Source organism: Acanthochromis polyacanthus, chromosome 14 (genome assembly GCF_021347895.1).
Source record: "Acanthochromis polyacanthus isolate Apoly-LR-REF ecotype Palm Island chromosome 14, KAUST_Apoly_ChrSc, whole genome shotgun sequence".
Classification (NCBI taxonomy): Eukaryota; Metazoa; Chordata; class Actinopteri; family Pomacentridae; genus Acanthochromis; species Acanthochromis polyacanthus.
Genome location: NC_067126.1, coordinates 23,527,626 through 23,553,238, shown reverse-complemented (window position 1 = coordinate 23,553,238; position 25,613 = coordinate 23,527,626). Strand labels below are relative to the sequence as shown.

The window sequence follows — 25,613 nt, the reverse complement described above, 5'->3', positions numbered from 1 at the left end:
TTACTTTCAGACCTCCCTTGCTTCCTACCTTCTCTTCTCCCCTTGTCCCCATTGCTATTGTCTTCTTTTCTTTTTTCCTCCCTCCCTTTCACTTCTGTTGCAGTCCTCAGATTGACACTGGCGATGCCGGTGTTGATTGTGGTTGAAAATATCACAAGTAACCGTTGGACAGATTGTCGTGAAATTTGAAAACTTAAATTTGGCACATAAAATTTCTGTTTATTCTTCTGTTGAATGTCCAACAATCACCAAGGTCAATGCTGAATGGGAAATTTTAGTGCACTAAAAACCAACTGTATGCATATTTACATTATTTTTGTAGGTATGTCATTGGATTTAAAGACCACCTCAGCAAGTCCTCACAGATTAATTACTATTTCTATAGACTCTTGCACTCTACATGCCTTTTAATTATATTTAAAGTATGTTTTCATGAGTCCACTCCTCTGTCAACCAGTTATCAACCCAGCCAGTTACTGTATTTATTGATTTATCCTTTTTCAGTGTTACTATTTCTGACATAAGTGTAATATAAATACTAGGGCTGGACCCGAATATCCCGAATATTCGTTCTCTACAGCACTATCCGGATATTAATTTGGTGTCCGAATATTCGCCAATGTTAGTTGTAGTAGTTGGCCCTTAGAAAGGAAGTCTTGGTCAACCATTACTGTTTTCCACCACTTTCTCAAATCCTACATACTATGGCTGTAACCCACAAGTCCTTCTCTGTAGATACTGTCAGTATGTCTTGGGAGATCTTGAGATGTCCCTTGGCCAGGTAGGATTTGTAATTCCTCCAGTGTGTTCTGCGTAAGACCCATGGTTGGACTTGCCAGGAACACATCCACTACAAAGAAACCTAATCAGAAGCCTGAATGCCCTCAGCTGCCTCCTTTGAATCTGGAAGAGCGGCAAGTTCTATTCTGAGCTCCTTCTTGAGAGTCTGAGCTCCTCAACCTATTGTTGAGCATTGGAGCAACCATACTCGGAAGTAAACACTTGTGGAGAAAATATTTTTGGTATCTTCAGGTTGTGACTCAAAGCTCCCAACCATGTGTGAGGATTCAGGGACTGACTGTCCATGTTTTGGTTTGCAGTCATATAATTGTACTATAGGATGTCAATCAAACTTCCGCTTTAGAACGGTACTATAAATAAATCCGTGTTTTTAAAAATTTCTTCATGTTTTCAAATATATATTTTCTTTACCACCGTCATAAATAATTTTTTATTGTCTTGTTGGAATTGCCTTCAACTTGCGCTCTTTCTATTGGCCAACGGGAGGTGAAAAAAATGCCTGGTTGCATAGAAGTCTATGAGAAAAATGACCCAACTTATACCTCAGTTTGTTACCCCAATAGGCGTTTTCCTAATATGTTGACGCAGTTTCTGTGTTCAAGCCTCTTTCAATAAAACATGATTTAATTTTTCTAAAATTGTAGCCCAATTTACAGGGTGACCCAAAAAAAGTTTACACTCAGTTGATTGCTTGTTTTAAAGCCATTTAAGCATCTCTAGCTAGGTTTTCATGTTCCAATGATTCCTTGAAGTCTCTCAATGCAGCTGGTAATCTCTCTTCTCTCAAATTCATGTGCTTCTGTTGAAAATGAAGAAAACTTTAGCTGTACCTGAATTACTGCGTGCCGGTCTAACACCTACTGAGATTGCAGCACAGCAGGGAATATCCACATGTCCCGTCTACAAAATTAAAAAGAAGCTGAAAGATACTGGAACAGCCTCACGAAAGCCTGGGTCTGGTCATCCCCGGTCTGTGCGGACCAAAAACTTGATTGACAAGATCAAACAGCGCATCAAGACAGATCCTGTGAGGCCCATGAGAAAGATGGCTTGTGAGCTTGATGTGAGCCACTCCTCAATGCAACGGCTCATCAAGAATGATCTGAACATGAAGTCCAGCAGGAGGGAGCACCAGCACACACCTCCAAAAGGACTCAGGAATGGTTGGATGCCAAATTGCATGCATTCTGGTCCAAGGATATGTGGCCACCCCAGAGTCCAGATCTCAATCCCCTGGATTATAGCATATGGGCAACTGTGGAGGACAGTGCCTGTAAGAAGCCGCACCCTTCTGTGCCAGCCTTGGAGAGGTCCATTCTTAGATCTTGGGAGAAGATGACGGCATCCTAGTACATAAAGAAGACCTGTCAAGCATTCAGCAGGCACCTGCAGGCTGTTGTGACACTTAAGGGGGGACACATTGAATAGTAGAATCTATCGTACGTGCTCTTTACAACGATGTATAATTTGTGAATAAATTCTAATTCTAAGCTGAATAAACATGGTATTAAAGTTGTATTCTGCCAGTGTAAACTTTTTTTTGGGTCACCCTGTAGAATGTAATAAGTGATAATGCAGGTTAAGCTTTAAAGTGTGGCCCACTTGTGACTGACAAGTCCTAATCATGTCCTTGGGTTTTAAATCAGATCCACCCTACTTAAAATCAAGAAAATCTGCCAAATTCCAAGCTTAATAATGGCAGTTTGTAAATTGATGACTGCATCTTTTAAAAACGGAGCATGTGAACAGTAGGGCTGGACCCGAATATCCGGAATATCCGAATATTCGTTTGCTATGGCACTATCCAGATATTAATTTTGGTATCCAAATATCCCCCCCCCCCCATCGGACGTCACCGGGCGGAAAGAATATGCAGCGTTACTGTCTTCCTTCTGCCTTCGGTTCACATCGGCTCATCTCGTCCTGTGATCACATATAACATATACACATATCTCTATAATATATACACATATGTCGATGTGATTATCCCCTCCTCCGCCAAGACGAAAATATTCGGAGCTCGTCTCTTCCCTGCGCCTTCGGCCCATTTTGGCTCATCCCGCCGTGTTCTTCGGCTCATTTCGGCTCCTCCATTCGTGTTTGTAAACACCACCCGAATGGCCGGGTGGCTCCCGACTCTGAAGTCACGCTTCACTTTGTTGCATAAACTCAAGACAAGATGCTGAGGACCGGTGCTTGGGAATTCTTCAGTTTAACTAAAGACTAAACGAGGGCAAAATGAGGGCAAAATGTGGACCCGGGGGACCAGACGAACGGATCCGACTGTTCGGGCCGTCGCTGGCACACCGCCGCACGAACCACACGAACGGATCCGAATATTCGGCCGGGGGGCGGAACGAATATCCGGATATTCGTCTTTAATAGGGCCCGAATATTCGGAGGCCAGAAACCACTATTCGGGCCAGCCCCAGTGAACAGTGGAAGTGTATTTTATGTAAACAACACATTCAGATATTATGTGTTTGTTAAGCATGTGTAATGACTGAGTGTACTGAGTAATTTTTCCAGTGTACACCGTCTGCAATCGAATCTGCTCAGAATCTGTGCTTAGTTTTGAATTGTAGCAACTCCACATTATTTAAATAAATAATGCTTTTTGTCCTTTCATCTTTGTAAGCTCTGTCCTTGCCTCCCACTTCCTTCTCCTGTCTTGCAGTTCTTTGTTGTCTCCTGTTGTCTGGATTATCTCAAATTTGCTGAGTAGCGATGATGCAGCATCAGCTATGTGTGTTGTGTGTTTGTGTGTGTGTGAGGTAGAGAGAGACAGACAGAGACAAAGAGAGAGGGAACACTTGTTTTTGCACTTTGCATCTCTCCCCTGTTACCACCCACCATCATCAGTAACCCTCTCTCTGGGGTTTATCAGCATCTGTACTGCTATCAGTTGATGGGGGTTTAGGGATGGATGGATGGTCTAGAGAGAAAGAGGGAGACAAAACGAGCATACGGAGTTAGAGACAGAGAGGGGAGGGTAAAACGAACGAGCACAAAAACGAAGTTCAGACAAACTCGCTTAGAAAAACACACACACACACACACTCACACATCGGGAGCAGAGAGAAGGTCAGGAGAGGATTAATGGCTGTGCTCTGATAGATAAACTAATCAAACAAACAAAGACTTCAGCACGTACACACATTAAAACACAGACTGAATGTAAAGCAGATACACACTTGAATAATCCAAACGAGCACAGAGACATTGAAAGATTGAAAGCGAGGAAGAAGCCCATGGAGAAGAATGGCACGAAAAGTTTTGACAAACACACTCACAGCACTCTGCACTTTTATTGACTTTGAATAGAGTGCTGGCATTCCCTTCTCTAAGGGCTCGGTTTGCAATCATGGATTAAGTCCTTGACAAAAAAGTATTTTTAGCACAATGAATGCATCAATGGAAAATGATGTGTCAATCCAGGATAGTACTTTTCTAAACTTTACCTCAAGAGACACACGTTTTCAAGATGGTTTATACTCTGCTGTCTGTGTTTGTGTTTGTGTACCACCACATGTGTTGCCTATCCTGCTTTTTTTTTTGTCTTTTTTATCTTCATCTTTCCTTTCTCTCTCACATCGTTTTTTTGTGTCTACATCATGTTTTATTCTCTGCATGTACTTATAAGGTGAAATTGATGTTTTTATATTGGCAATGTATGTTTTCCACTTTTTTTTGTTTTTTTCCTGCACATAATGATCAACCAGCCAGATGTGCTCATGTGCACCAAGAATTTAGTATTGGACATTGAAAAGAAATTTGTGTCTTGGGATCCACACATTCCATAATAACAACCAGACTGTCCAGAATGTTTGAATTATACAGTTGCCCCATTTTGTGCTCGCTATTCTTGTCCGAAATTGGCAGATATTCTATTTTCTAATGGCTCTTGTAGGTCAAAGCTGCCATTTATTTTAATGTAAGAGAACTCGTATTGCATTTTAGTATATTACATTTCCTCCGACTGATTCAGTTTTTGTCGATTTTGTGTACTTGTGTGTCCAACTGTGTGCATGTGTTGTCTGTGTAGCCTGACCAGAATGGTGGAGATCCTGGGAGAAGACAGCCCTCTGGGAATCCACGTGGTTCCCTACTGCTCATCACTCAGTGGACGGTGAGTTGAGTGCATGGAGGTGTACAAAAATGCATTCAGTCACTCACTCACAGGTTCATGCTCTCAAAAACAACACATATTCGTCTATATAAGCCCAACTGCTGCACTTGAACTCCCCAAAAACCTTGTCTGTTTACCAGCGACAATATGTGCTAATGCTATATTCCCGTAATCCTATTCTAGACTTGTAAGGAATTCTGACACTACAGTACATAAGCATGGCAACCGTACACACACACAATGGGGAAAAAGAAGAAAAGGAATACAGAATTGCACAGCTATGCAGGCCTTTTCTTTGGGTGTGTGACAGTCAGACAGTGGATAGGGGATTTCCTAAAGAAAAGCAGGATGCCTTTTTATGACTGTTCTCATGACTCACCTGACCCTACCAATCTCCTCCTCAAATTCCTCTCCGTCTGTTCTCTTTTCCCTCTTTTTTTCTCTCTCTCCTCTCTCCTCTTTCCCGAACACCTATTTTTTTTCGTCATTTTGCCATCCCCTTTGCTTAGTTTCATGCATTTGCAGCACCAGTGTCATCATCTCTGGTTTATTAAGCTGTGTGTTGGTGAGGAAATGGTAGAAGTTGAAGACAGAGAAGCTTGCCTAGCTTTGCTGGCGGCTTGTGCACCATTTATATCTCTGTGTGTCTTCTTGGATGTCTGGTTGATTACTTGCTAAGCTGCCAGCACTTTTCAGTCTGTTCTATGATTTCTCTGGCAGTTTGTATGTTGTTTTATATATTTCTCTTTCTCACATGCTAGCCTGCCTCTGCTTCTTTTTATATCTTGTTTTATTGTGTTTGTCATCCTGTTATCTGCTATTCAACCTGTGACCCCTGTGCTCCCATGTATGATTTTTTTCAATTAATAGAGGGTTGTCAAGTAGTGACAGAGATCCACAATGGCCATGGAAAGATAGTTAGGATGTGAAATCAGCTCTGAATGTCATTTTAAGAAAGCGTGTGCGCTTGTGGATTTATACATGAATACAACTTAAAAAAAACTGTAGCGGTAATGAGAACATCCCTTAATTTCCCTTTCTGTCTTTGCTGGTTCTCCTGTCAGGGCTCTTGGTCTGTATATCCGTGGAGTGGAGGAAGAAAGTCGCTCAAGAAAGGAGGGCCTGTTTCAAGAGGACGAGTGCATTGTCAAAATCAACAACACCGAGCTCATGGACAAGACATTCAGCCAGTGAGTACAACGCCATTTGTCTGAGATGGGCCTGAAGAGTTCAAAAGTGCATCTGTGATGACGAATAGCATGTGCACCAAATGCTTAAAGATTTTAAAGAACAATATGCTTGTCTCAAAAACAATGTTAGAATCCTCACATTTTGCTTTTATGATAAAATGGATAGTGAGAAATGTCAGTACTATAATACTGTGCACTTGCAAAAAGGATGAGATATTTTTCCATCCTACATTGCTGTTCCTTCTGTTTTTTGGTTAATGGAGTGATGTAGGTCCTCTGTTTTGAAAATATTCAGCTTATCCAGATTGCAAAAAAGCAACATATTTTCTCACTTAGATGTCAGTGTCGCTAACCAGATTTTTTGCTACATACAATATGTTGGAGATCCTGGCCATTACTAATTAAATACACCCTCCGGTAACATTCAAGTCATTTTTTTTAACCTTGCTAATATGTCCATATGGTGTTTTTTTTTAAAATGCTATGTGCAGTGTACCAATGCTAATCTGAAAAAAAAAAAACATGAATTCAGGCTGTCAGGTTTGCAAAAACAGCAAACCTAAGGGATCAATCCCATCAGCTTGAGAGGTGGGACTTCCTGTATTGTGAGCCTTCATCAAAATTTGTTTCCTGGTCAAACATGTGTGGCTGAACTACTTAAGTATTGAAATTTGTCATTTTAAATGAGTAGTTTACAGTGTTTGAGCAGAGATTAGCTGGTGTACTATATCTGCAGGAAGTGGGAGGAGAAAGAGGCATGGGTGTTGGAAGGTAGGGATTGTTTAGGTGGAAACACTTCTAAAGAACAATTTTTAGAGGTTTAATCAATGCTCAGGAATGCTCAGGAAGGAACTTTAGGGTGATTTTAAAGAGCAAAGTAAGGACAAACAAGGCTTTCTGCATGACTGCAAAGATTAAAATATTTCATGTAAATTTGATTTGAGCACTAAATTCCAAATAAATAATTTTCAGATCTGTTAGCTGCTGTGATCATTCAGCATGATCTAAAGAAATACAATACAATCAAAGTCTACTCACGAGTAGGCATATTTCATGTTTAAATCCATTTTAGATCGGGTCCAGTGTCTGTTTTATTCAATTCAGTTCAATTAAATGTTATTTATACAACGCCATTTCACAACACAAGTCATCTCAGGACACTTCACATAGTCCATTACTCTTTTCCTTGCTGTCTTTTCTCTTCTGTGCCTATTTCCCTTTCCATTGTCAGAGGGCTTATATTACTGATGTACTGCCACCACAAAGAACAGCAGAAAAGACATTTGGCAGATGTTCAGAGAGCGTTGCTTCCGAATTAATCTATGTATGTGTGCAGGTCTCTTAGAGTTGGCCTTTGTGCGTTTGCTTGTTTCGTGTCATTCCTTGAAGGAAACATTTGTTCAAGATTAATTTGAGACCAGATGTTTGTCGGTGGAGTTTGTTTACTTGCTGTGCCACTGAAGCGCCTGAAAACAAATACATTAACATGAGTGTATTTGTGGGTGTAATATGATTACTTTGCATTAAAATGACAAAAGACACACCTGTAAAATGACTGCCACAGATTACAGGTCCTGATGTGGATGTTACAATGATTAGAACACATTACAGTGACTATATAGTCCACACAACAGTTCCTGTCCAGCGTTCAGTGTGGTAATGAGATTATGTGTGAGGTATTTTATGCTGTACTGGAGGTAAATGGATTATCGTCGGAGAGGTTTGCACCTATTGTTCAAAGACAGGTGTATTGTGCCGTGTGCACTCTCTTACTAACACCAGTTCACACACATGCACACAGACAGGTTTTCACCCTCACACATTCAGTCTTAAACACATATACAAGTGAACAAAGGAAGCCAAATTTTAATAACAATGAAACAAACTGCTCTTAAATCTTGCATGAGATGTCTTCAGGCCATTTTATAAACACTGACGCAAATACTCTTGCCAGCATTGTTCCGTCATGGCAGGTGGTACTGCGATATGTAGCTTGATCCAGTGAAATAAGTGTAAGTAGGCCACTGGAAGTCCACTGATCACTGTGAATGCTGCACTTACACACTGTCATTGTGCCTGCTTGGCAGCTGTATTGACAGAATCTGCTTGATTAGAATATCTTTTTTTTTTTTTTTTTTACACAGTATGTGCATGCACACGTTGTCCAATCAGGAGCAATAATGATATCATCTGTCCACATTGGCCCTACTACACACACACCGCTTTTGTATCTAGTGTCATTGTACTGTATTGTGTCCTCAATACAATGAAGATCACTTTAAGTGTGATTATTCTAGAAGGTGTGACACAAGCATTTGCTTCGACTGCTCGCTGCGTTGAATGGGTTCATGATGCAGATCCTGTCGAAGAAGAATGAAGGAGAGATGACCACCTATACACACACTCACCCACTCACAGAGAGCATTTTTGCTCAGTGCATCATTCACAGATGTTGGCCTTTGGATTTAAATGCAGAATGTAATCAATGGGTTGCTCAGTATTCTATGAAGGCTGACAGGTATACTATACTTTATGTGCACAAAATGGCCATTTGTGCTCACATTAGTAATTTCCACTTGTTCAGTCGTCATTTGTACCATGCTGATGTTCGGTGTATTAAATTATAATTTTCTTACCTCCGTCTCTTACATTCACAACATAAAGTCTTCAGTTTGCAGGCAAACATACCCATGGGTGTCTTTTTATGTAACAAAATCCTGGATGTGATGCAAATTCAAGTGTTCATTACACTGACCGTGCACTATATTAGGAACACCAAATGAATACTCTATAGGGCATCTGTGTGCTCTCAAAATAGCCTCCCATTCTTGCTGTTGTGAATTCCACAAGATGCTGGAAACATTCCTCTGAGATTCTGGTAAATGTTGACATGATTGCATCACATTATTTGTGCAGATTTGTCACGCACATTTATGCTGTGTATCTCCCGTTTTACCAAACGCGTTGTTTTGGATTCAGATCTGGTGACTGGGGAGGCCCCTGAAGTACACTGAGCTGCCTGTGATGTTTATGCAACTGGTTTGTGAGGACTTTTGCAGTGTTTTTGCATGGTTTCATGTCATTAAAGGTTGCACAAGGCAGCAACAGTATGCATATAAGCCATACATTCAAACTATGATTGACTGAGCTTCAGGAGTCCAAAATTTTCCTAGAAAACATTCACCCCACTGGCAGCCAGGACACAAAGCACGTTTAGTCTGTGGTTTTACATTATTGATGACAAATTCTGACCCTCCCATCTCTGTACCTGAGCAGAAATAACTACGTTTGCCTGTGGCCCTGTGCCCATTGGAGACGGTGCTCATTCTGAGATGCTTTTCTGATCACCACAGTCATAAAGAGTGGCTAACTCCTCTGAAAAAAGTTACCCTTTGCCATCTCAAACCAGTTTGGGTAATTTTCCTCTGACCTACCTCATCAGTAAGGAATTCCCATCTGCAGAACTCCCACTTTCTGGATATGAGTAAACTCTGGGGACTGAGATCAGCAGTTTTCAAAATGCTCTAATCAGCCTGACTCAAACCAACAATCATGGTACAGTCAAAGTCACTCTGATGTTTGATGTATTTGAAGTGAACATGAACTGAAGCTCCTGACCTGTATCTGCATGATTTTATGAATTGAACCGCTGCCACGTGTCTGGATGATTAGATAATAAATAAGCAGGTGTACACATGTTCTTAATAAAGAGCTCTGTGAATGTGCTTTAAGCAAACTTGACTGATTGTTTAAAAATCCTTCACACAATTCCATTTTATCTTCCGAGTATATCTATAATAGTTTACTAAGGTCCACTTCTATTAATGCCAGATTTGAAGTAATTTTATTTCATTTTTCATCTATTAAAGCTGCTGTCCGGAGTTTGAATCGCAGCGTCTCCCAAAACACTGTTGGTCCCTCCCTCCGTCTGATTTCGCCCCTTCATTTGTGCACGCGCGCTGTACATGAGAGAAGTGCCCGGAGTGCTGCAGCATCTTGCCTGTTTTGCTGTTTTCCCCTCTTCTGCATTTAGTACATTTAGTAAATAATAAAGGAATTACGTTAGAATGCTGTATTGAGTCTAACTTGTCCTAATACCAAAATAACATGAATCTGCTAGGACGAACGAGTAAAGTTTCAATATGTGATTACACTCGTGTATCCCTCTCGATGACGTTGTTTATCAGACTTAGTGCATTTGCGCGTGTATATGTGTTACATTGTTTATTTATTTCTATCTAGAGTTCAGAATTGCATGACTCCTCTGACGAAGAGTATGTCCCAGACGCCCCAACATCTTCCTCCAGAGGTCGGGCATCTAAACGAAGCCGTCAGGCGGGCTATGGAGGCCGTGGTCGGGAAGCGATGCGAGCACCCCGAGCCAAAAAACGTCCTGCAGTCTCTTGGCCTGACAAGCCGTGGGATTGGTAACTTTTCTGGAAGTTGCTGAGCCCTGATGCTCTCTCCTCCACAAGCAAAACAAATGTGCGCGCGGTTGCGTAGTGCGTAGTGCGTAGCTCGCCCACCTCTGCATGGGCTTGCTTGCTGTGCGCGTAACCGTTGATTGACAGCATGACAAAGCTGAAGCTCGAACTTGATTGGTCGGCAGCGACCGGCGCTTTTTGGAATAACATGGGGGTCTATGAGAGGAAGGCGGAGCTCAGGAATAAATTTTCATATCGCGTTATACTAACTTTATATTATAGTATCGAACTAGACTAACACATTTAAGCTTTGTTAAAAAATTATACATAAATTGAAAACAAACAGAAACTCCGGACAGCAGCTTTAAAAGATGGATATTATTCATAAATTACTTTCTAAACATAGTCTCCAGTTACAGATGGTTATAATCATTATCCATGTAATAATAATCTAGGCGGGAAACAATAGGAGTGTAATCCAATAAAATTTAAATAAACTGGATTTGCTCGGTCGGTTATCTGAGGTGAATGATGGTGTGTACCGATCGCTCCTGACACAACGGTCCCTGTAACTTACTTAGCATGATCTGATATAAAGTAATTCTCTGCAAAATGATCTTTTTTATAGATCATGAGATTAATGTGGCCTTCTGTACAGGTGTCACCGTTCTGTGCTCCTGTTCTGTCTCGTCTCGAGCTCAGTGAAGCTAAAAGACACCGTGAGCCACCAGATGCTGACAATTAACGAAACAGAAATAGATTCAAGTAATGGTGTACGGTGTAATGCAGTTTAGATAATAAGAACAGTGAACAAATGACCGCTTCATACATGACAGTCTTTCAAACACATTTCTTAATGCCGGTGAATTAATTTCTTTTTTTGTTCATACAAGTTTTGTTACAGAAAACTGTTTTGGGATCACATTTAGGCATCACCAAAAGTTTCAGTAAACACAGTTGTTAGTTACAGCGACACTCGGCAGTCTTGGAAGCGACAGTTCCTTAAAATCAGTTTAGTAAAGATAAATGACCCTAAGATTAGCTACGGTGTGTTGCGTTTTTTGAAAATCAAATATCGCATTTATACCATGTATCTTTTTTCTCTTCTAATTGCGTTATATATCCTTTTATAATTAGTTTTCTTGACAGAAATTGATAACTACACTCCGAATGTAATTATGATTAATGACATGATTAGTTTTAACGGTAAATGTGAGCCTCATGTACACATAATTTGCAAAAGAAAAAAGCTTGAACAAAACTTTTCTCCTATTCTTCCTCTGCACCAATTACTCATTGCCTGTCTCTTTCTTTTCATCCCTCTCCCCCTCTTCCTTGTAGAGCCCAGGATGTGTTTCGTCAGGCAATGCGTTCCCCAGTCGTGCGCTTGGAAGTCGTGCCCTCCTCCAGCAGAGAGCGCTATGAGAAGAGTCTGATTGGTCAGCTGTTTGGAAACAGCACCGGTCCCAACAACAGCCCCCGAGTCACCAAGACCAAAGAGCCACCTCCACCTATCAAAGCCAAACCGGTGTTTAAGCCCTCTGAGAATCCAGCCACACGACTGGCAGAGGAAGCTGCCAACCTTGAGCCTGCTGTCAATGTAAATTATCTCACAGACATTATAATGTGGTTGAAATAACTTCAAGTTAGTCAGGGCTTTTTAAAGGTGGAGTATGCAATTCTAACCCAATGCACTTTTTGTCAAATTCAGTGAATATCTCCTCATGGTCTTCAAGCTATTCACTCTGTGTCTGCACTGAAAAAAGATGTCAGACGGGTGTTCTCACATAGCTCTGGCTCTGTAAATGGGGAACAAAGTGCCTTAAGGCGATCCACACAGCTCTATTATGTCTTGTACACGAGAATGGGGTAAGGGAGGGCGAAGACAGATGGTGGGGGAAGCGGGCAGCGGAAGCAGGAGGTACGGTAAATCTGTCACATGCTAATTATCTTAATGTGCTAACTTGATAACGTAAACAATCTTTCTCCTGAATTGCATGGTCCACCTTTAAAGCTAAATATGGATATGAAAAGCATGTTTTAGCAAAAATCAGAGTACAGTATTACTTGATTGGACATAAAATGTGACACATAAAGCTAAGGACATGTCACACTAATAGTCAACAGTGGCAAGCTGCCAGAATTTGAGATTCTGCCTGTTTTCCTGCAGTGCTCTTGTCACACTTCAATGCCACTAGCTGCACAACTTTCATAAAGAACATGCAGTCCTAATAACCTTTTTCAAAATGTTTCCCATGGCCTTTATCCTGAGTCTTTCCAAACTTTGCACAAACAGTTTTTTCTTTTTGTGCTTATTTTATGACTTTAAGGATAACACTGAGCATGCTCAGTCTGTAGAAACGGTACAAGTACCTCTCTCCTAGAGTATTGTGTCTTATAAAACACAAACACATCTAACTGTGTCGTCAGCATCGCCATGGTGACATGGCTGACATTTGAAAAACAGCTGGCGTGGAAGCAACAGTTACTTAGAAACAGCGGATTATCTTATTTTATTAAAATTAAGTTTCTGCAGTCATTCTGTTATGCAGAAGCGCTGCACTGTTTCAGAAACATTTTACTGGGCTGCACATATTGGCCTGTTTTGGGAATTTCACCTCCCTTGAAATACATTGTGTTCATGTAGCTTTCTATCATGTTCGGTTTTCAACATATATAAATAGATAGATTTTTTGTCTTTGTAAATACTTACAATTACACAGTAGTGAGTTTGACAAAGTTCTGCAGACAACAGACCACAGTAAAAAAATGCTTCAGTCTAGATACAGCATTTTAGATTCTTCAAGCAAGTGAATGAATGACACTAACAGTAACTTGCAGATGAACACTTGTTACTCTGCTGTAACAAAAAACATATAAATACCACACTCTGTGTGCTTACATGTTTTATAAATACAACAGCTCAGAGAGTCTGGAGATTTTAGATGTGATGCATGCCGAATGTAAGAAGTCAAGGCAATTCAGATATGTAATTTTCAGTTGAGAAGGTTTCTGTTGAAGTGTTGTCTTGCAGTCCTACTTTTTAATGCATTTTACTGCTGGAAAATGGAACTGAATGCTGTATGTTCTCCAACTAGACCCCCAAGGGGAAGAGTGAAAGCCCCCTTCTTAAGAAAAGCCCTGCCCTCACAAGCTTGGTAACCAATAAGAGAGGAGGACGAAGACTGAGGATCGACTTAAAGAAAGGTGGGGAACACCTAGATACAGAACAGAGCCCCACACATACTGTTGCTTAATGTTGCTTACTTCACCAATGAGTGGAAATATATATATATATATATATATATACCCACACCCCATATATTTGTTTTTTTATGGTCTTTATCAGTCTGTTTTTGTGTTAATAATGTTACTATTTAGTAATATTGCTACTATTTATGTACGTCAACTCACTCACTTTTTACTATTTAGTTCAATCTTTCATCTTCTGAGGGTAAAATTCATTTTTAGCTGTCTGTATTTCTTGCCTTTTTCTGAATGTTTCCAAAGGATCTGCTTCATTTCTCCAGCTGTTTGCCCAGAATTCACCTTATTTCTACACCGCTTCCTTTCTCTGTTCTCCGGCTGAGTCTCCTTCCTCTCACCCTTCCTCTCTCCATCTTCCTGATTCCCTCTCTTCAGGGTCTATTAAGTCTTTATTGATCTGTTCATTTCTGCTGATATGAATTCATACTGGACCGAACTGCTGACTCGGCTCTGCTAAAGAGACCAGACTTAATGAGGTCTATAAAACACACAACCAGTCCCTCTGTCTGTGGATGGCCTTTTCCTACACGCATGTATGTGTATGAGTGCCTTCATTCTACGTTCGCGCACGTTTTTCACTGATTAGTGTTTTAGTCTTCATCACCTCCCTTTCCAGAACATTCACTCTCAGTTTCCACTGCATTACGCTCGTCTCTCTTTTACCTCTTCTGTGCCTCTTCTTCATTTGCCTTTCCTGCTCTCTGCCCCACACCTGAACCCACTTTTAAAACCTTCACACCTCCAGATACCGGAGCCGCAACTATAGCTAAAGGGTTTAAGGCGACACACGCTCACAACCTCCTCAGGCTTTAAGTTATTACACTGACAGTAGTCGGGAGCTGAGTCAACAATGCTGTGTTGAAGTTCTCTGGAATAGTTTAGGGCAGGTGTGTGGGAGGATGAATATAAGAATTTTACTCAAAACCTGTAGAAGACAAATATTGAGACGAATAGTAAGCAGCTGTACGGGATATTAATGTGCTGAGATAGGCCAAGGGTTGTTACTTTTGCATGCGTACTCTAATTCACGTCTCTGTTCACACTTATGTGTGTGTGTTTGTGTACGTGTGTCCAGGCTCTGAAGGTCTTGGGTTTACTGTAGTGACCAGAGATTCTTCAGTACATGGTCCTGGTCCTATTCTCGTCAAAAACATTCTGCCACGTGGAGCTGCTGTCAAAGACGGACGCCTGCAGTCTGGAGACCGCATACTAGAGGTACAGGACAGCTGGATGTCATCAGAATCATTTCAAATCTCACCCAGCTGTTATGAAGTGTTCTGGAGATGTGAAAAAAAATCATACATGATAATGACGCTGGTTTGGCTTGGTGTTTGTGCGTGTAGGTAAATGGTGTGGATATTACGGGCGTGGGCCAGGAGGAGCTGGTGTGTATGCTACGCGGCACGCGACAGGGAGAGAGTGTGTGTCTTGTGGTTCTACGCCAGGAAGACATGTTCCTGCCCAGAGAGATGGTAAGAACCAATCACGACGTAGTACCGACAGACAACGAAGCAAGATTTTCTAGCTGTGTGGAGGGTTATTAGCCCATGTAGGATAATGGTTTCTTTTTCATTTCCATTTATTCAACTCCATCTAATTTTTGCAGTTTTTGGTCCAATCATCAGGCTTGCCTGGATGATGCACACCTCAGCAGCTTCATTATGTAGACATTAACCCCAAATGTCACTGAGGGTGTTTCTGAGTGAGACGACACACTTCCCTGTCCAATCATATTCTCTTTTTGAACTTAATAAGGAAATCATGTAATAGAGTGTTTTCGAGAACTCCTTTGTGACTGAATCAAATGAGGCCACTGTAAAGCTTTCTTCTATATAAATAATATCATGTTTTGTGCCATTCTTCCCTTACTGCACTGTTTATGCTGAATTTCACCTCTGTTTTTATTAATAAATACCTCTTTAATGCACCCTGGTTCTCCTTTTCCATGCTTTCTTTCTGACTTTGCATGATAAACTATTATGCATGCACTGATGATAATTACAACTATCCTGTTCTATCTTGTTATATACTTCTCATTATTTTCTTAGGATGCTTGCTCTTCAACACAATAACACGCACACATATATATATATATATATATATATATACTTTATATATATTATTGTGGATAATAGCTTCTTTTCTCCTGCTTTTGTATTAGTCATACTATGAACCTGTTGCTCTTTAGTCATCTCTTTTCCTGCAAGTCTTTGTTCTTTAAGCTAATTTTCTATCATCAGTCACAGCTGGTGGTGACTGTCAGTTTTCTTTGCAACATTTTGGTGTCACTTGTTTGCTGTAAAAACATTCATGTCTGCACAAAAAGCTATAATAAGAGGTCTTGCTTTCTTAATTATTGTAAGATATTTTTGATTTGGTGCAATTTGCTTTTGCCCCTTCTCCACCCATCACTCTAAGCTGTGGATCATTTTTCCCATCTTTCACTATCTTATTCTGCTTTTATGTTGCTTTATGTGCCTCTTTTCCCGCTGTTTGTCTTTCCGATCCTGTCGACTGATGTTTCCTCAGCGGCTGCCAGGAAGTTCCACATACAGACATGTGCAGGCGACCCTGAGCCCCATAGGAAGTTCTGTTTCTGCAGACAGGAAAAGTGGAGTTGGAGTGCGTGCGCGCATTAACTTTTAGGGTCATTTATGAGTGTTGCATCTGATCCAGAGCCTCACTGAGTACGCATGTCTGAACTCCATGGCAGTGTCTTTTGTGTGCGTGCCAAGGATACCTTTTTGAGTTGTGTTGTTGAATAACTGCACTTGTCATCCTATTATGTGTCCACTCTGAACCTCTCTGCGACCACAATACTGCCGTACTATCAAACTATGCCAGAAAGCTTCTTTGGTAGCCAACTGTAGACAGAGTGAATCATAATGTTCTAAAACTCCACAACTGTTTGTTGATGTAAACAGCGAAGCCTTCATAGATGTGCAACTGCAGTAATGGATCTTTTCAAGGATGTTATCCATTCTGTAGTTTGGGTTCCTTTTGTCCAGACTAAAAGACAAATCTCTGTATTAAATCATAATGGATGAATTAAGTACAATGAGTAGAATCCAAGCACAGCACATTACTGATTTATCTGCTTTTTACTGTCTGTTTAAACAAGAACAATAAGCACTTTTCAATAATAACACGCACATGTTGCTGTAGACATGAAATGATCAAATACCCTGGACCACTTGTACGGATCACTCATCATAAGACCAGGTCATGGACAATTCACGATCATAAAAATGGAATTCATAGTTGGTCATTTTTTGAAATCACATAACAATCACAAAATACTGTTGTTGGACTGGAAATGAACATGGAAATTCATTTTATCCCTGCGCCCTTTCTAAGTTGTGCAACATTTTTGGTTTTTTTTGACAGTTTTACTACAATAGTTTAAGTTTGAGGGTCTCAACTTTTGATACAAGACCAGAATATCACTCACCCACTTAGGAAACAGAAGTCTAAGAAAAGAAATGTTTCAGTATTGTAATTCTGCATAAAAAACTCAGCGCCACAATGTGTCCCATAGGTAAAGTATTGTTGTCTGAGTTCTCTGTCCATTTGGAAAACTGCTTAAAGCACCATATGGTTCAAGGACACTACAGATGTTTGTGTGTGTTGGTAAATGTGTCGGTGGATTTGTGCCAGCAATTGTGTGTGGTGGCTGTGTAGAAGCACTGAAAGCTATTTTGTATCATTAATGAGTGCTCAGTCCTCAGACTAACTTCAAAGGCTGATTTCTTATGTTCAGTCAAATTGAACAAAAGAACAAGTTTAAATAGACAGTGATGTTGAACTTAGTTAGAAGGCCTTTAGTTTTTTTATTCCTCTGTTCTATCCATTGCCAGTACATCACAGGGACAATATATGTACACACATACAATTTAGAATCATGAATTAAGCTAGAACACAGAGAAGTACGCACGACTGTAAGAAGCAGCCTGCTCACCAAAGCACGGCCAACCAGCAGGTTCAAACCAAGGACACGTTTGTATTACCGCTCCCTAAAGACATCTTGTTGGGGATAATTTGTGAAAAGATCATGAAACCTAATCAGCTTCACAACACTTCCTTTGCAAGATGATAAAAACTATGTGACTTAATGATGTTGCAAATGAAGACGTTTGATTTAATGGTTTCACATTTAATATGGGAGCTGAACAGTGCGGTAGTGGTTAGCACTTTCGCCTTGCAGCAAGAAGATCCCCGGTTCAAATCCCAGCCTGGGCCTGGGATCTTTCTGCATGGAGTTTGCATGTTCTCCCTGTGCATGCGTGGGTTTTCTCCTGGTATTCCGGCTTCCTCCCACAGTCCAAAAATATGCTGAGGTTAATTGGTTACCGTACTCTAAATTGTCCGTAGGTGTGAATGTGAGTGTGATTGTCTGTCTGTCTGTATATGTAGCCCTGTGACAGACTGGCGACCTGTCCAGATTGTCCCCTGCCTTCGTCAGCTGGGATAGGCTCCAGGACCCTAGTGAGGATAAAGCGGTGTATAGAGAATGGATGGAAGGACATTTAATACGTACAAATTTTATGGAACATGTCAGATTAAATCCACGTTTTAATCTAAGAATTGAAATTTCTGCAATTGGTACTGAATTGAATGAATGTTGATTATATCTTGGCAAAATATGACAATGAAAGAAGATGGTTTAGAAGAGATTCTTGATGTTAAAGCAGACAGATCTACCACCTGGAAATGAGGAGGGGAGTATGAAAATTGGACTGACTTTGATTACACTTCAGTGTGAGGACTGATTAATTAGTGAGCCGCAAGTTAACTTTGGTGAGTTTAGCTCCACTTAATAAAACCGTTCTCGGTAGATTACGAGCATATGATTGGATGGATGCTGAGAATGATGACTAAAGGTTGAGGAAATCAGCAAATGGGAAGCAAGACAAAAACCTCTCTGACTTGGTCGGTGTTTGATAGACGAAAACAACAGCAGATTAAATCCAAACCTTTGAATTCCAGTGCTATAGTTTAGTTTTACTGGACGGGGGTTTTGGAGTGTGTGTATGTGGGTGCACCCTTGTATGTAGAGTATTTCAATCAGTGTTTTGGTCTGTTTGTGTCTCCCTTTTCCCTTCCCAAGTGTCCCTCTCTCTCTTGGCCTCACCCTCTCTTCCTGACAGACAGCACGCCCCGGTAGAATTCACCTCTGTCTAATTAACAGCTGGTGGTGTTTATTCAGCAGTCACAACACTTTTCAAGAGCAAACACAATTACAGTTCTCCATAGTGGAGCTATGAACACACTCCTTGATTGAAATTTAAATGTGTTACAGTGTGGTGTAATAAGTAAATGTGTGTATACGTGGGATGGGGGATTTCAGGACAGCTGTAATCATCAGTTGCCAGCTGTTTTAGTGGTGAGAGTCTTCAAAAAATACCCAGACAAGTGAATATTGGTAACTGTAAGCCATGAGTAATTATTGTGATGTGCACACTGATGAGAACAGAAGGAAAGAAATGTACAGTTATGATCCAAACAGGTCAGTTTATAATGACAGCTGGGTCAACCTTGTTGCATTACATCTGAATTTGTCTTTATTCCGAGGCATATAGTAGAGCACTTCATAATAGACGATCAACTAATTTAGTGTTTTAACAAAGTGTAGCAGCTTACATGCCACCTTTGCTTTCTGTACTCTACTGCTGCAAAGTGTTGATTGGCTTCTTATAGCTTTTGGGGCGACACCTTCTTTGTTTGATGGTGCAATTGCAGTCTCTTCAAACAGTGAGTACACGGAAACAATGAATTTCACATGTTTGTATTTTCGCACCAAAAAAATCAAGCATAAGCCTCAAAATATTATCACACCTCACTCGCTAGCATGTTTTCCAGGTTTCGTGGGGATCTTCTCACACATAAACAACATTCACAGAAACTTTCACATAACTCTCCAAATTTTTATAGACTTTTCCCTTTTGCCGAGGATGGCCATATGACTATTAAAGTCTACGTGTAGCTGTCATCACTTGTGAACAAAGGCCTCATACAATGTACTGTCCATCATTCGGACCAGTAGTAAAGTCCCAAATTCAACAGTAAAACTGTGGAGTTGTATTTATTTACCTTTGCTCAGCTTGAATCTAATTTTTAAATGTCTTCTAGAGACCGGCCTTCAAGCTGATTTTCCGATTTCAAATATCGAACAAAAATATACACTAGTAGTAAAAAGTTTAGAAAGTTTCTCGTGTAGGTTCAAAAATATAATAATCCTTATATGCTCACTTTACAAAAAGAATATTAGCCTTGTTTCTGTCCGCATGTGTCTAAATATGCTTTGATAGCTTCTGATTTTCATTCATTAACAAAAATATGCTTTTACATAATCTGCATATCTATATTTGCTACCACATGCCTTTTGTTTTCTAGTCAGTGTTTGCCAAGGACAGCATTGCACATCTCCATTTCTCATTATTTTTTAATATTTGAAAGAGTTTTTTTAAATACTGAGGAACAACTTTGTGCCATCTCCAAAAGTAGAAAGCAAAACAAAAGTAACTTGAGTCATTTTGAAGTCCGATGGGAACGGCTGCGAGCAGTCACCCTCTCTAAACATTGCTGTTTTATACAAGTCATTATATACAGTTCCAACTATTTTTAAAGCATGTTCCAGCAGACTTCAAACAGTGATATGGCTAGAGATCTGATTCCTTTTTCTCCCGCCCTCTCTCTCTCTCTCGCTCTTTTTTTTTGGTGTATGGCAGTTTGTTTGTGTTTACGGAGAGGAAACAGAAGAAGGATGATGATGAAATGATGGAAGGATCTTGTCTATCTTCTCCTCCCCCTCTTCCGTTGTCTCATTTTAGCCCACCATCTGGTGTTGTCTGCTAATGTGTGTGCTCGCTGTAGAACAAAGACATTACACCACCTCAAGACGTACACGCACTCTTACTCAAAGTCACTTTTCTGTGACATACAGTCATATTCACACACATTCCACAATATAGCAAGGATACATCCTGCTGTGTTGGCTCTCAGTAAAGACATCTTGTGCACGCACGCACACACACATGCACACACACACACACACACGCACACACACACAATCACTGACACATACAGCATAAAACAACATTTTTTTTCAGTAATTTTCTTCGCACACGAACAAGCATACGCCTGCTGAGTTGGCTAGTGTCTTGAAACTAATGTTTGAGACAAAGATGCTCTTTTCTCCTTCCAGACATTTCACACCTCCCTTTCTCCCTCTCCCTCCCATTCTTTTGTTCTTCCATGCACTTTATTTTTCTTGCATGTCTGCTAAGGGGCTCTGAAAAAGTTTTCAGTCAGACAAAAAAAAAAAAAAATCCCTGAGTTGACTTAGGGCAAATATCACAACTTCTTTGATTAAATGATCACATCTGAGTCCACTATGTGTCACACCCACTGTTTTTTCTGCTTTTTTTGTCCATTAGTAAAAAAGAACTTATGGTTTTATTTAGAAATCCTCTCAAATGTAATTTAAGGCACATCAAACTCTGCTTTTATGGCTTTTTAACTGACAAATTCTTAGAGACACACTTAGGCCTTCTCTCATTAAAAACCACTTTACTGAAAAGTCAGTTTTTCATTGTATATGTGCTGGAGGATTCAGTTTCTTCATCATACTTGTGTAGGCAAAAAAGAGATTTAAATTAAGAACTAAACTAAGATTCCAGAAAGAGATCGATTTAAGATTTAAGTGAAAGAATGTGAAAACAGCCTTTAGGTTTTAAATGCTTCACATAAATCATCATCTGACAGTCAGAAACCCAAGTAAAGTGACAGTAATTGAAACATATGTTTTAGTGGAGTGAGATTTCACGCTAGACAAACTGGCTTGTTGATTGGTAAAACACTGCATCATGTCTAGTGGGATTTCTTTCATAGTTTTATTGACGTCACCTCAAACGCAAAAGCATAAATAACGATTAAAAACAATATACATGGCACAGCCGCACAGTAGACGATGTTATGAATATAAACCATTCACGGACACACTTTGGCAGCGAATACACTGGACTGAATGAAAGGCTTAAATGTGATTCCATCAGGCTTTTGGTGTGGCTCCGTTTTTGGCATCCCCTATCTGTTGAGCTGCAAGTCGTTCTTCTGACTACCCCTTTCCTGTTTTTTTTTCTTTTTCTTCACAACAGGAAACATGCTTCTTTAGTGCCAGATGCTTCTCACACTAACACCGACGTATTAAATCAGTAAACCGTTAACAATTGGTGACAGGACACATTCAAAACAAAACAACTTTATTGAACAGTTCCTTCAGTCTGATTGTACCTCATCCATCACTGAGCCCCCATGTGTGTGTGTGTGTGTGTGTGTGTGTGTGTGTGAATGAGGGGGATAGTGTGTGCGTCGTTGCACGTCTTTGCAGTCTGTCTTTTTTCAGTTATGTATGTGTGTTACATCTCACTGATATTGTCACCAATGTGACCTCACAGAGTCACTACAGTAGATCCCCCATCTGTTACACCCTCAGAGACCTGTGTACGCGCGCACACACACACACACACACGCACAGACACACAAACTCCTTGGCAGCTTGGTGTCTCTGCAGGAGCTGCCATCATCCCAGTGGAGAGCAGCCGAGAAGGGTATCACGTCTCTCTTCTCTTTCTCCCTGGCTCTCTGTCTCCTCTCACATCTCTCTGCTGTTTATTGAAGGTTTATCAGCTCCTTCATCATCTTATCATCCAACATCGCTGCTGTGTCCTAAAGCCCTCAGCACACGTGTCACACACCCTCGTACATGTCAGTTTTCGCCTCACGTCACAGGGGCTCACCAAGGAAAGGTGTGGTAAAGCCGTGCTCTTACTCTAACCTCTGATTTGTTGAGAGTAGCAGTGATACATTTGCTGGAACAAATGGATAAAATGTAAACTTCTGTGACTGAAGTTTGACATTTTGGCAAATTTCCTTAAGTGCTTTCTTAGTGAGGGTCAGACTGATGTTGCTCTTATCTTTCTCTGCTAAATGTGCTGTCAGCTAGGATTGCGTAGTGGCGCAGTGGTTAGCAATGTCACATCAGAGCAAGAACAAGCGTTAGTCAATTCACATATCTGCATGGATGCAATGGTTTTATTTTGTCATCCACCCAAGTCCACAAATCTGTGTAAATCTGTGACAGTGAGCACTTCTCCTTTACTGAGATAATCCATCCCACCTCACAGGTGTGCCATATCAAGACGCTGATTAGACACCATGATTAGTGCACAGGTGTGCCTTAGACTGCCCACAATAAAAGGCCACTCTGAAAGGAGCAGTTTTATCACACAGCACAATGCCACAAATGTGGCAAGATTTGAGGGAGCGTGCAATTGGCATGCTGACAGCAGGAATGTCAACCAGAGCTGTTGCTCTTGTATTGAATGTTCATTTCTCTGCCATAAGCCGTCTCATAAGCCCTATTGTGGGCAGTTTAAGGCACACCTGTGCACTAATCATGGTGTCTAATCAGCATCTTGATATGGCACACCTGTGAGGTGGGATGGATTATTTCAGCAAAGGAGAAGTGCTCACTATCACAGATTTAGACAGATTTGTGAACAATATTTGAGAGAAATGGTGATATTGTGTATGTGGAAAAAGTTTTAGATCTTTGAGTTCATCTCACAAAAAATGGGAGCAAAAACAAAAGTGTTGCGTTTATATTTGTGTATTTATAAATTGGATGCGTAACAGTTAAGTTGTGGCTATAGAGTCAGGAAATCAGGGTTTTGGCATACAATCTAACACTTCAATGTTGCACACACAATAAGAGACCTACTTTAATTCACTCCGATGGAGAAATGTACAAGCTTGTGCTTTTTGAGACTGCACCCTCTCATGTCTTCTTCTTTTTGTGGTTCAACTTGGTGCCCTTTCAGACATTTTTGCCTCTGTTCCCACAACTTTTTGTTATCACAGCCATTCCCCAGTTACAATCACATTTCATCAAATAATATCTGAGTCCAGTCTGCCATTCCACTTTAAATATTCTCTTAAATGTTTCATTGTGTGGAAGAGAACAGCTCAGATTTTGTAAACTATTGCCAAGAAGCAGTTCGGTGTTCATGTGGGGATCTTCGGCACATGAACAGAAGGCTGACTGCCCCGCACCGTGAACCCATACAGTAATGTGATGGCCCATGACCACTTGTAAACTTGGACAGTGAACCCTGTGCCACCAACACCTGCTGTGGGTTACATAGGCACTGCAGGCCGGCTTAACCTGCATGTACAGACCTTTAGTGTACAACTCCAGGGGAGAGTGCACGCTGACAGCATTAGTGCTGTTCTCGTTGAACTACAAAAGGCTGCAGACATCAATAAATAAGAATGTACAGTGCTGTTCCTGTATCCCTTTGGACAGCTCTCCCACTGACATTTTATCCATAGCAATTATATCATGAAAGTCAGCCAGTTTCTTTCTCGAAAAAGCTCTTTTCATTCCCAGCACTAAATGCAGACACTGGACACCCATGCTGCTGTCCCCACAGACATGTTAACCCCACAACTTCATCTTCTTCGTGTGTCTCCTTGTCATTTTTCTTTCTCTGTGGGGTTGTAAATGCTTCTTCATCACACTAAGATTGCAGACTCGAGGTCTCCCACTACTGCCTTTACCCAGACCATTACTGAAGAAGAGGGTGTGGGGGATTGGACAACAGGGGTCCATCCTGAGTGGCCTGTGATGGGGCAGTTATTTTCATAAGTCAGACACATAGCCCATAATGTCAGGTTTGGTCCCTGGGAGTACTTACCTCCGCCATTTGTGTGTATGTGTGTGTGAGTGTGATCACAATGCCACATTTAAGCACAGCGGCTACTGTTGTTTGGCCTTGTAAAATGGATCCTTGGGCAGTCGTTCCCACAGCATGGGGCTTTCCACACACACATTCACAGAGCCTCAGCATGACTGGGTGGAAGGGCATCTGGGCACTGCTCTCATTAAAAGACCATGCTGCCAGAAGCAGGTGTCCTCACACAAATAAGCACATAATAGAGGAAGGGGAGAATTTATAGCAGAAAAGTGTTAAAGTAGAGCTGTAATATTACTCACACATCTGAACATTTTGATCTTCTTTCTTCTTATCTGCTTTGTCATTTGATACATTTTTAATCTTTCTCTTTTTCCTCTCTCCGGCTCGCAGTTCATCTGTCCTTTAGAGGTGAAGTCGTTGACTGTTCTCGCTCATTTTCACCTAATGTGTCCCTCCATCATTCTCACCTTTTTTTTGGGTTCAGTTTTATAAAACACACACACACACCGACACAGCGGTTCAGCTGTCTTTTTAATAGCGTGTCCTCTCGTTGATCCATCGCTGTGGCAACCCATTTAAATGTTAAACAACCAGCACGAATCCATCTGTAACCGGATGGATTTGATAGCATTTATGTTGCAAAACGTCTAACTTACCATTTTGTAGCCACAAACGGAAAACAGACACATGGAAGCGCACCATTGTTTTCAGTGTTAAACACAGATATAGCCACCGATCAGGCTTAAATAATGGAAGTGTTCCGTAAAACTGGAGTGCGCTTTGGCAATTTGTATGTGCCCTTGTCTCCTCCTGTATGCGTTTAAAAGCAATTTCAGGTAATGAAAAAGAGAGGCCCGGTTTAATTTTGTTTTGTTTTTTCACCTGCTGAATAGAAGCAGGATCTTTATCTATCCACTCGGTAATAAAAACCCACAGAAAAGTCAGGTTTGACACCAAACAATGATTTTTTTTTTTTAAATCGCTCACGGGCCGTTTGTTTATCCAGTAAATTATCGAAGCTCTGAGGCTGTGCTTATTCGTTGTT

At 40.8% G+C, this 25,613-nt stretch overlaps 1 protein-coding gene across 1 annotated transcript in view; it reads left to right on the top strand.

The window, feature by feature from the left end:
* LOC110957809 (partitioning defective 3 homolog B-like) overlaps window positions 1–25,613 on the top strand; it is a 241,583-nt gene that overhangs the window by 66,158 nt on the left and 149,812 nt on the right. Inside the window, 6 exon segments of the mRNA XM_022204011.2 lie at window positions 4,847–4,930; window positions 5,995–6,120; window positions 11,886–12,144; window positions 13,643–13,751; window positions 14,887–15,026; window positions 15,155–15,283. Coding sequence (XP_022059703.2) covers window positions 4,847–4,930; window positions 5,995–6,120; window positions 11,886–12,144; window positions 13,643–13,751; window positions 14,887–15,026; window positions 15,155–15,283 — 847 coding nt within the window.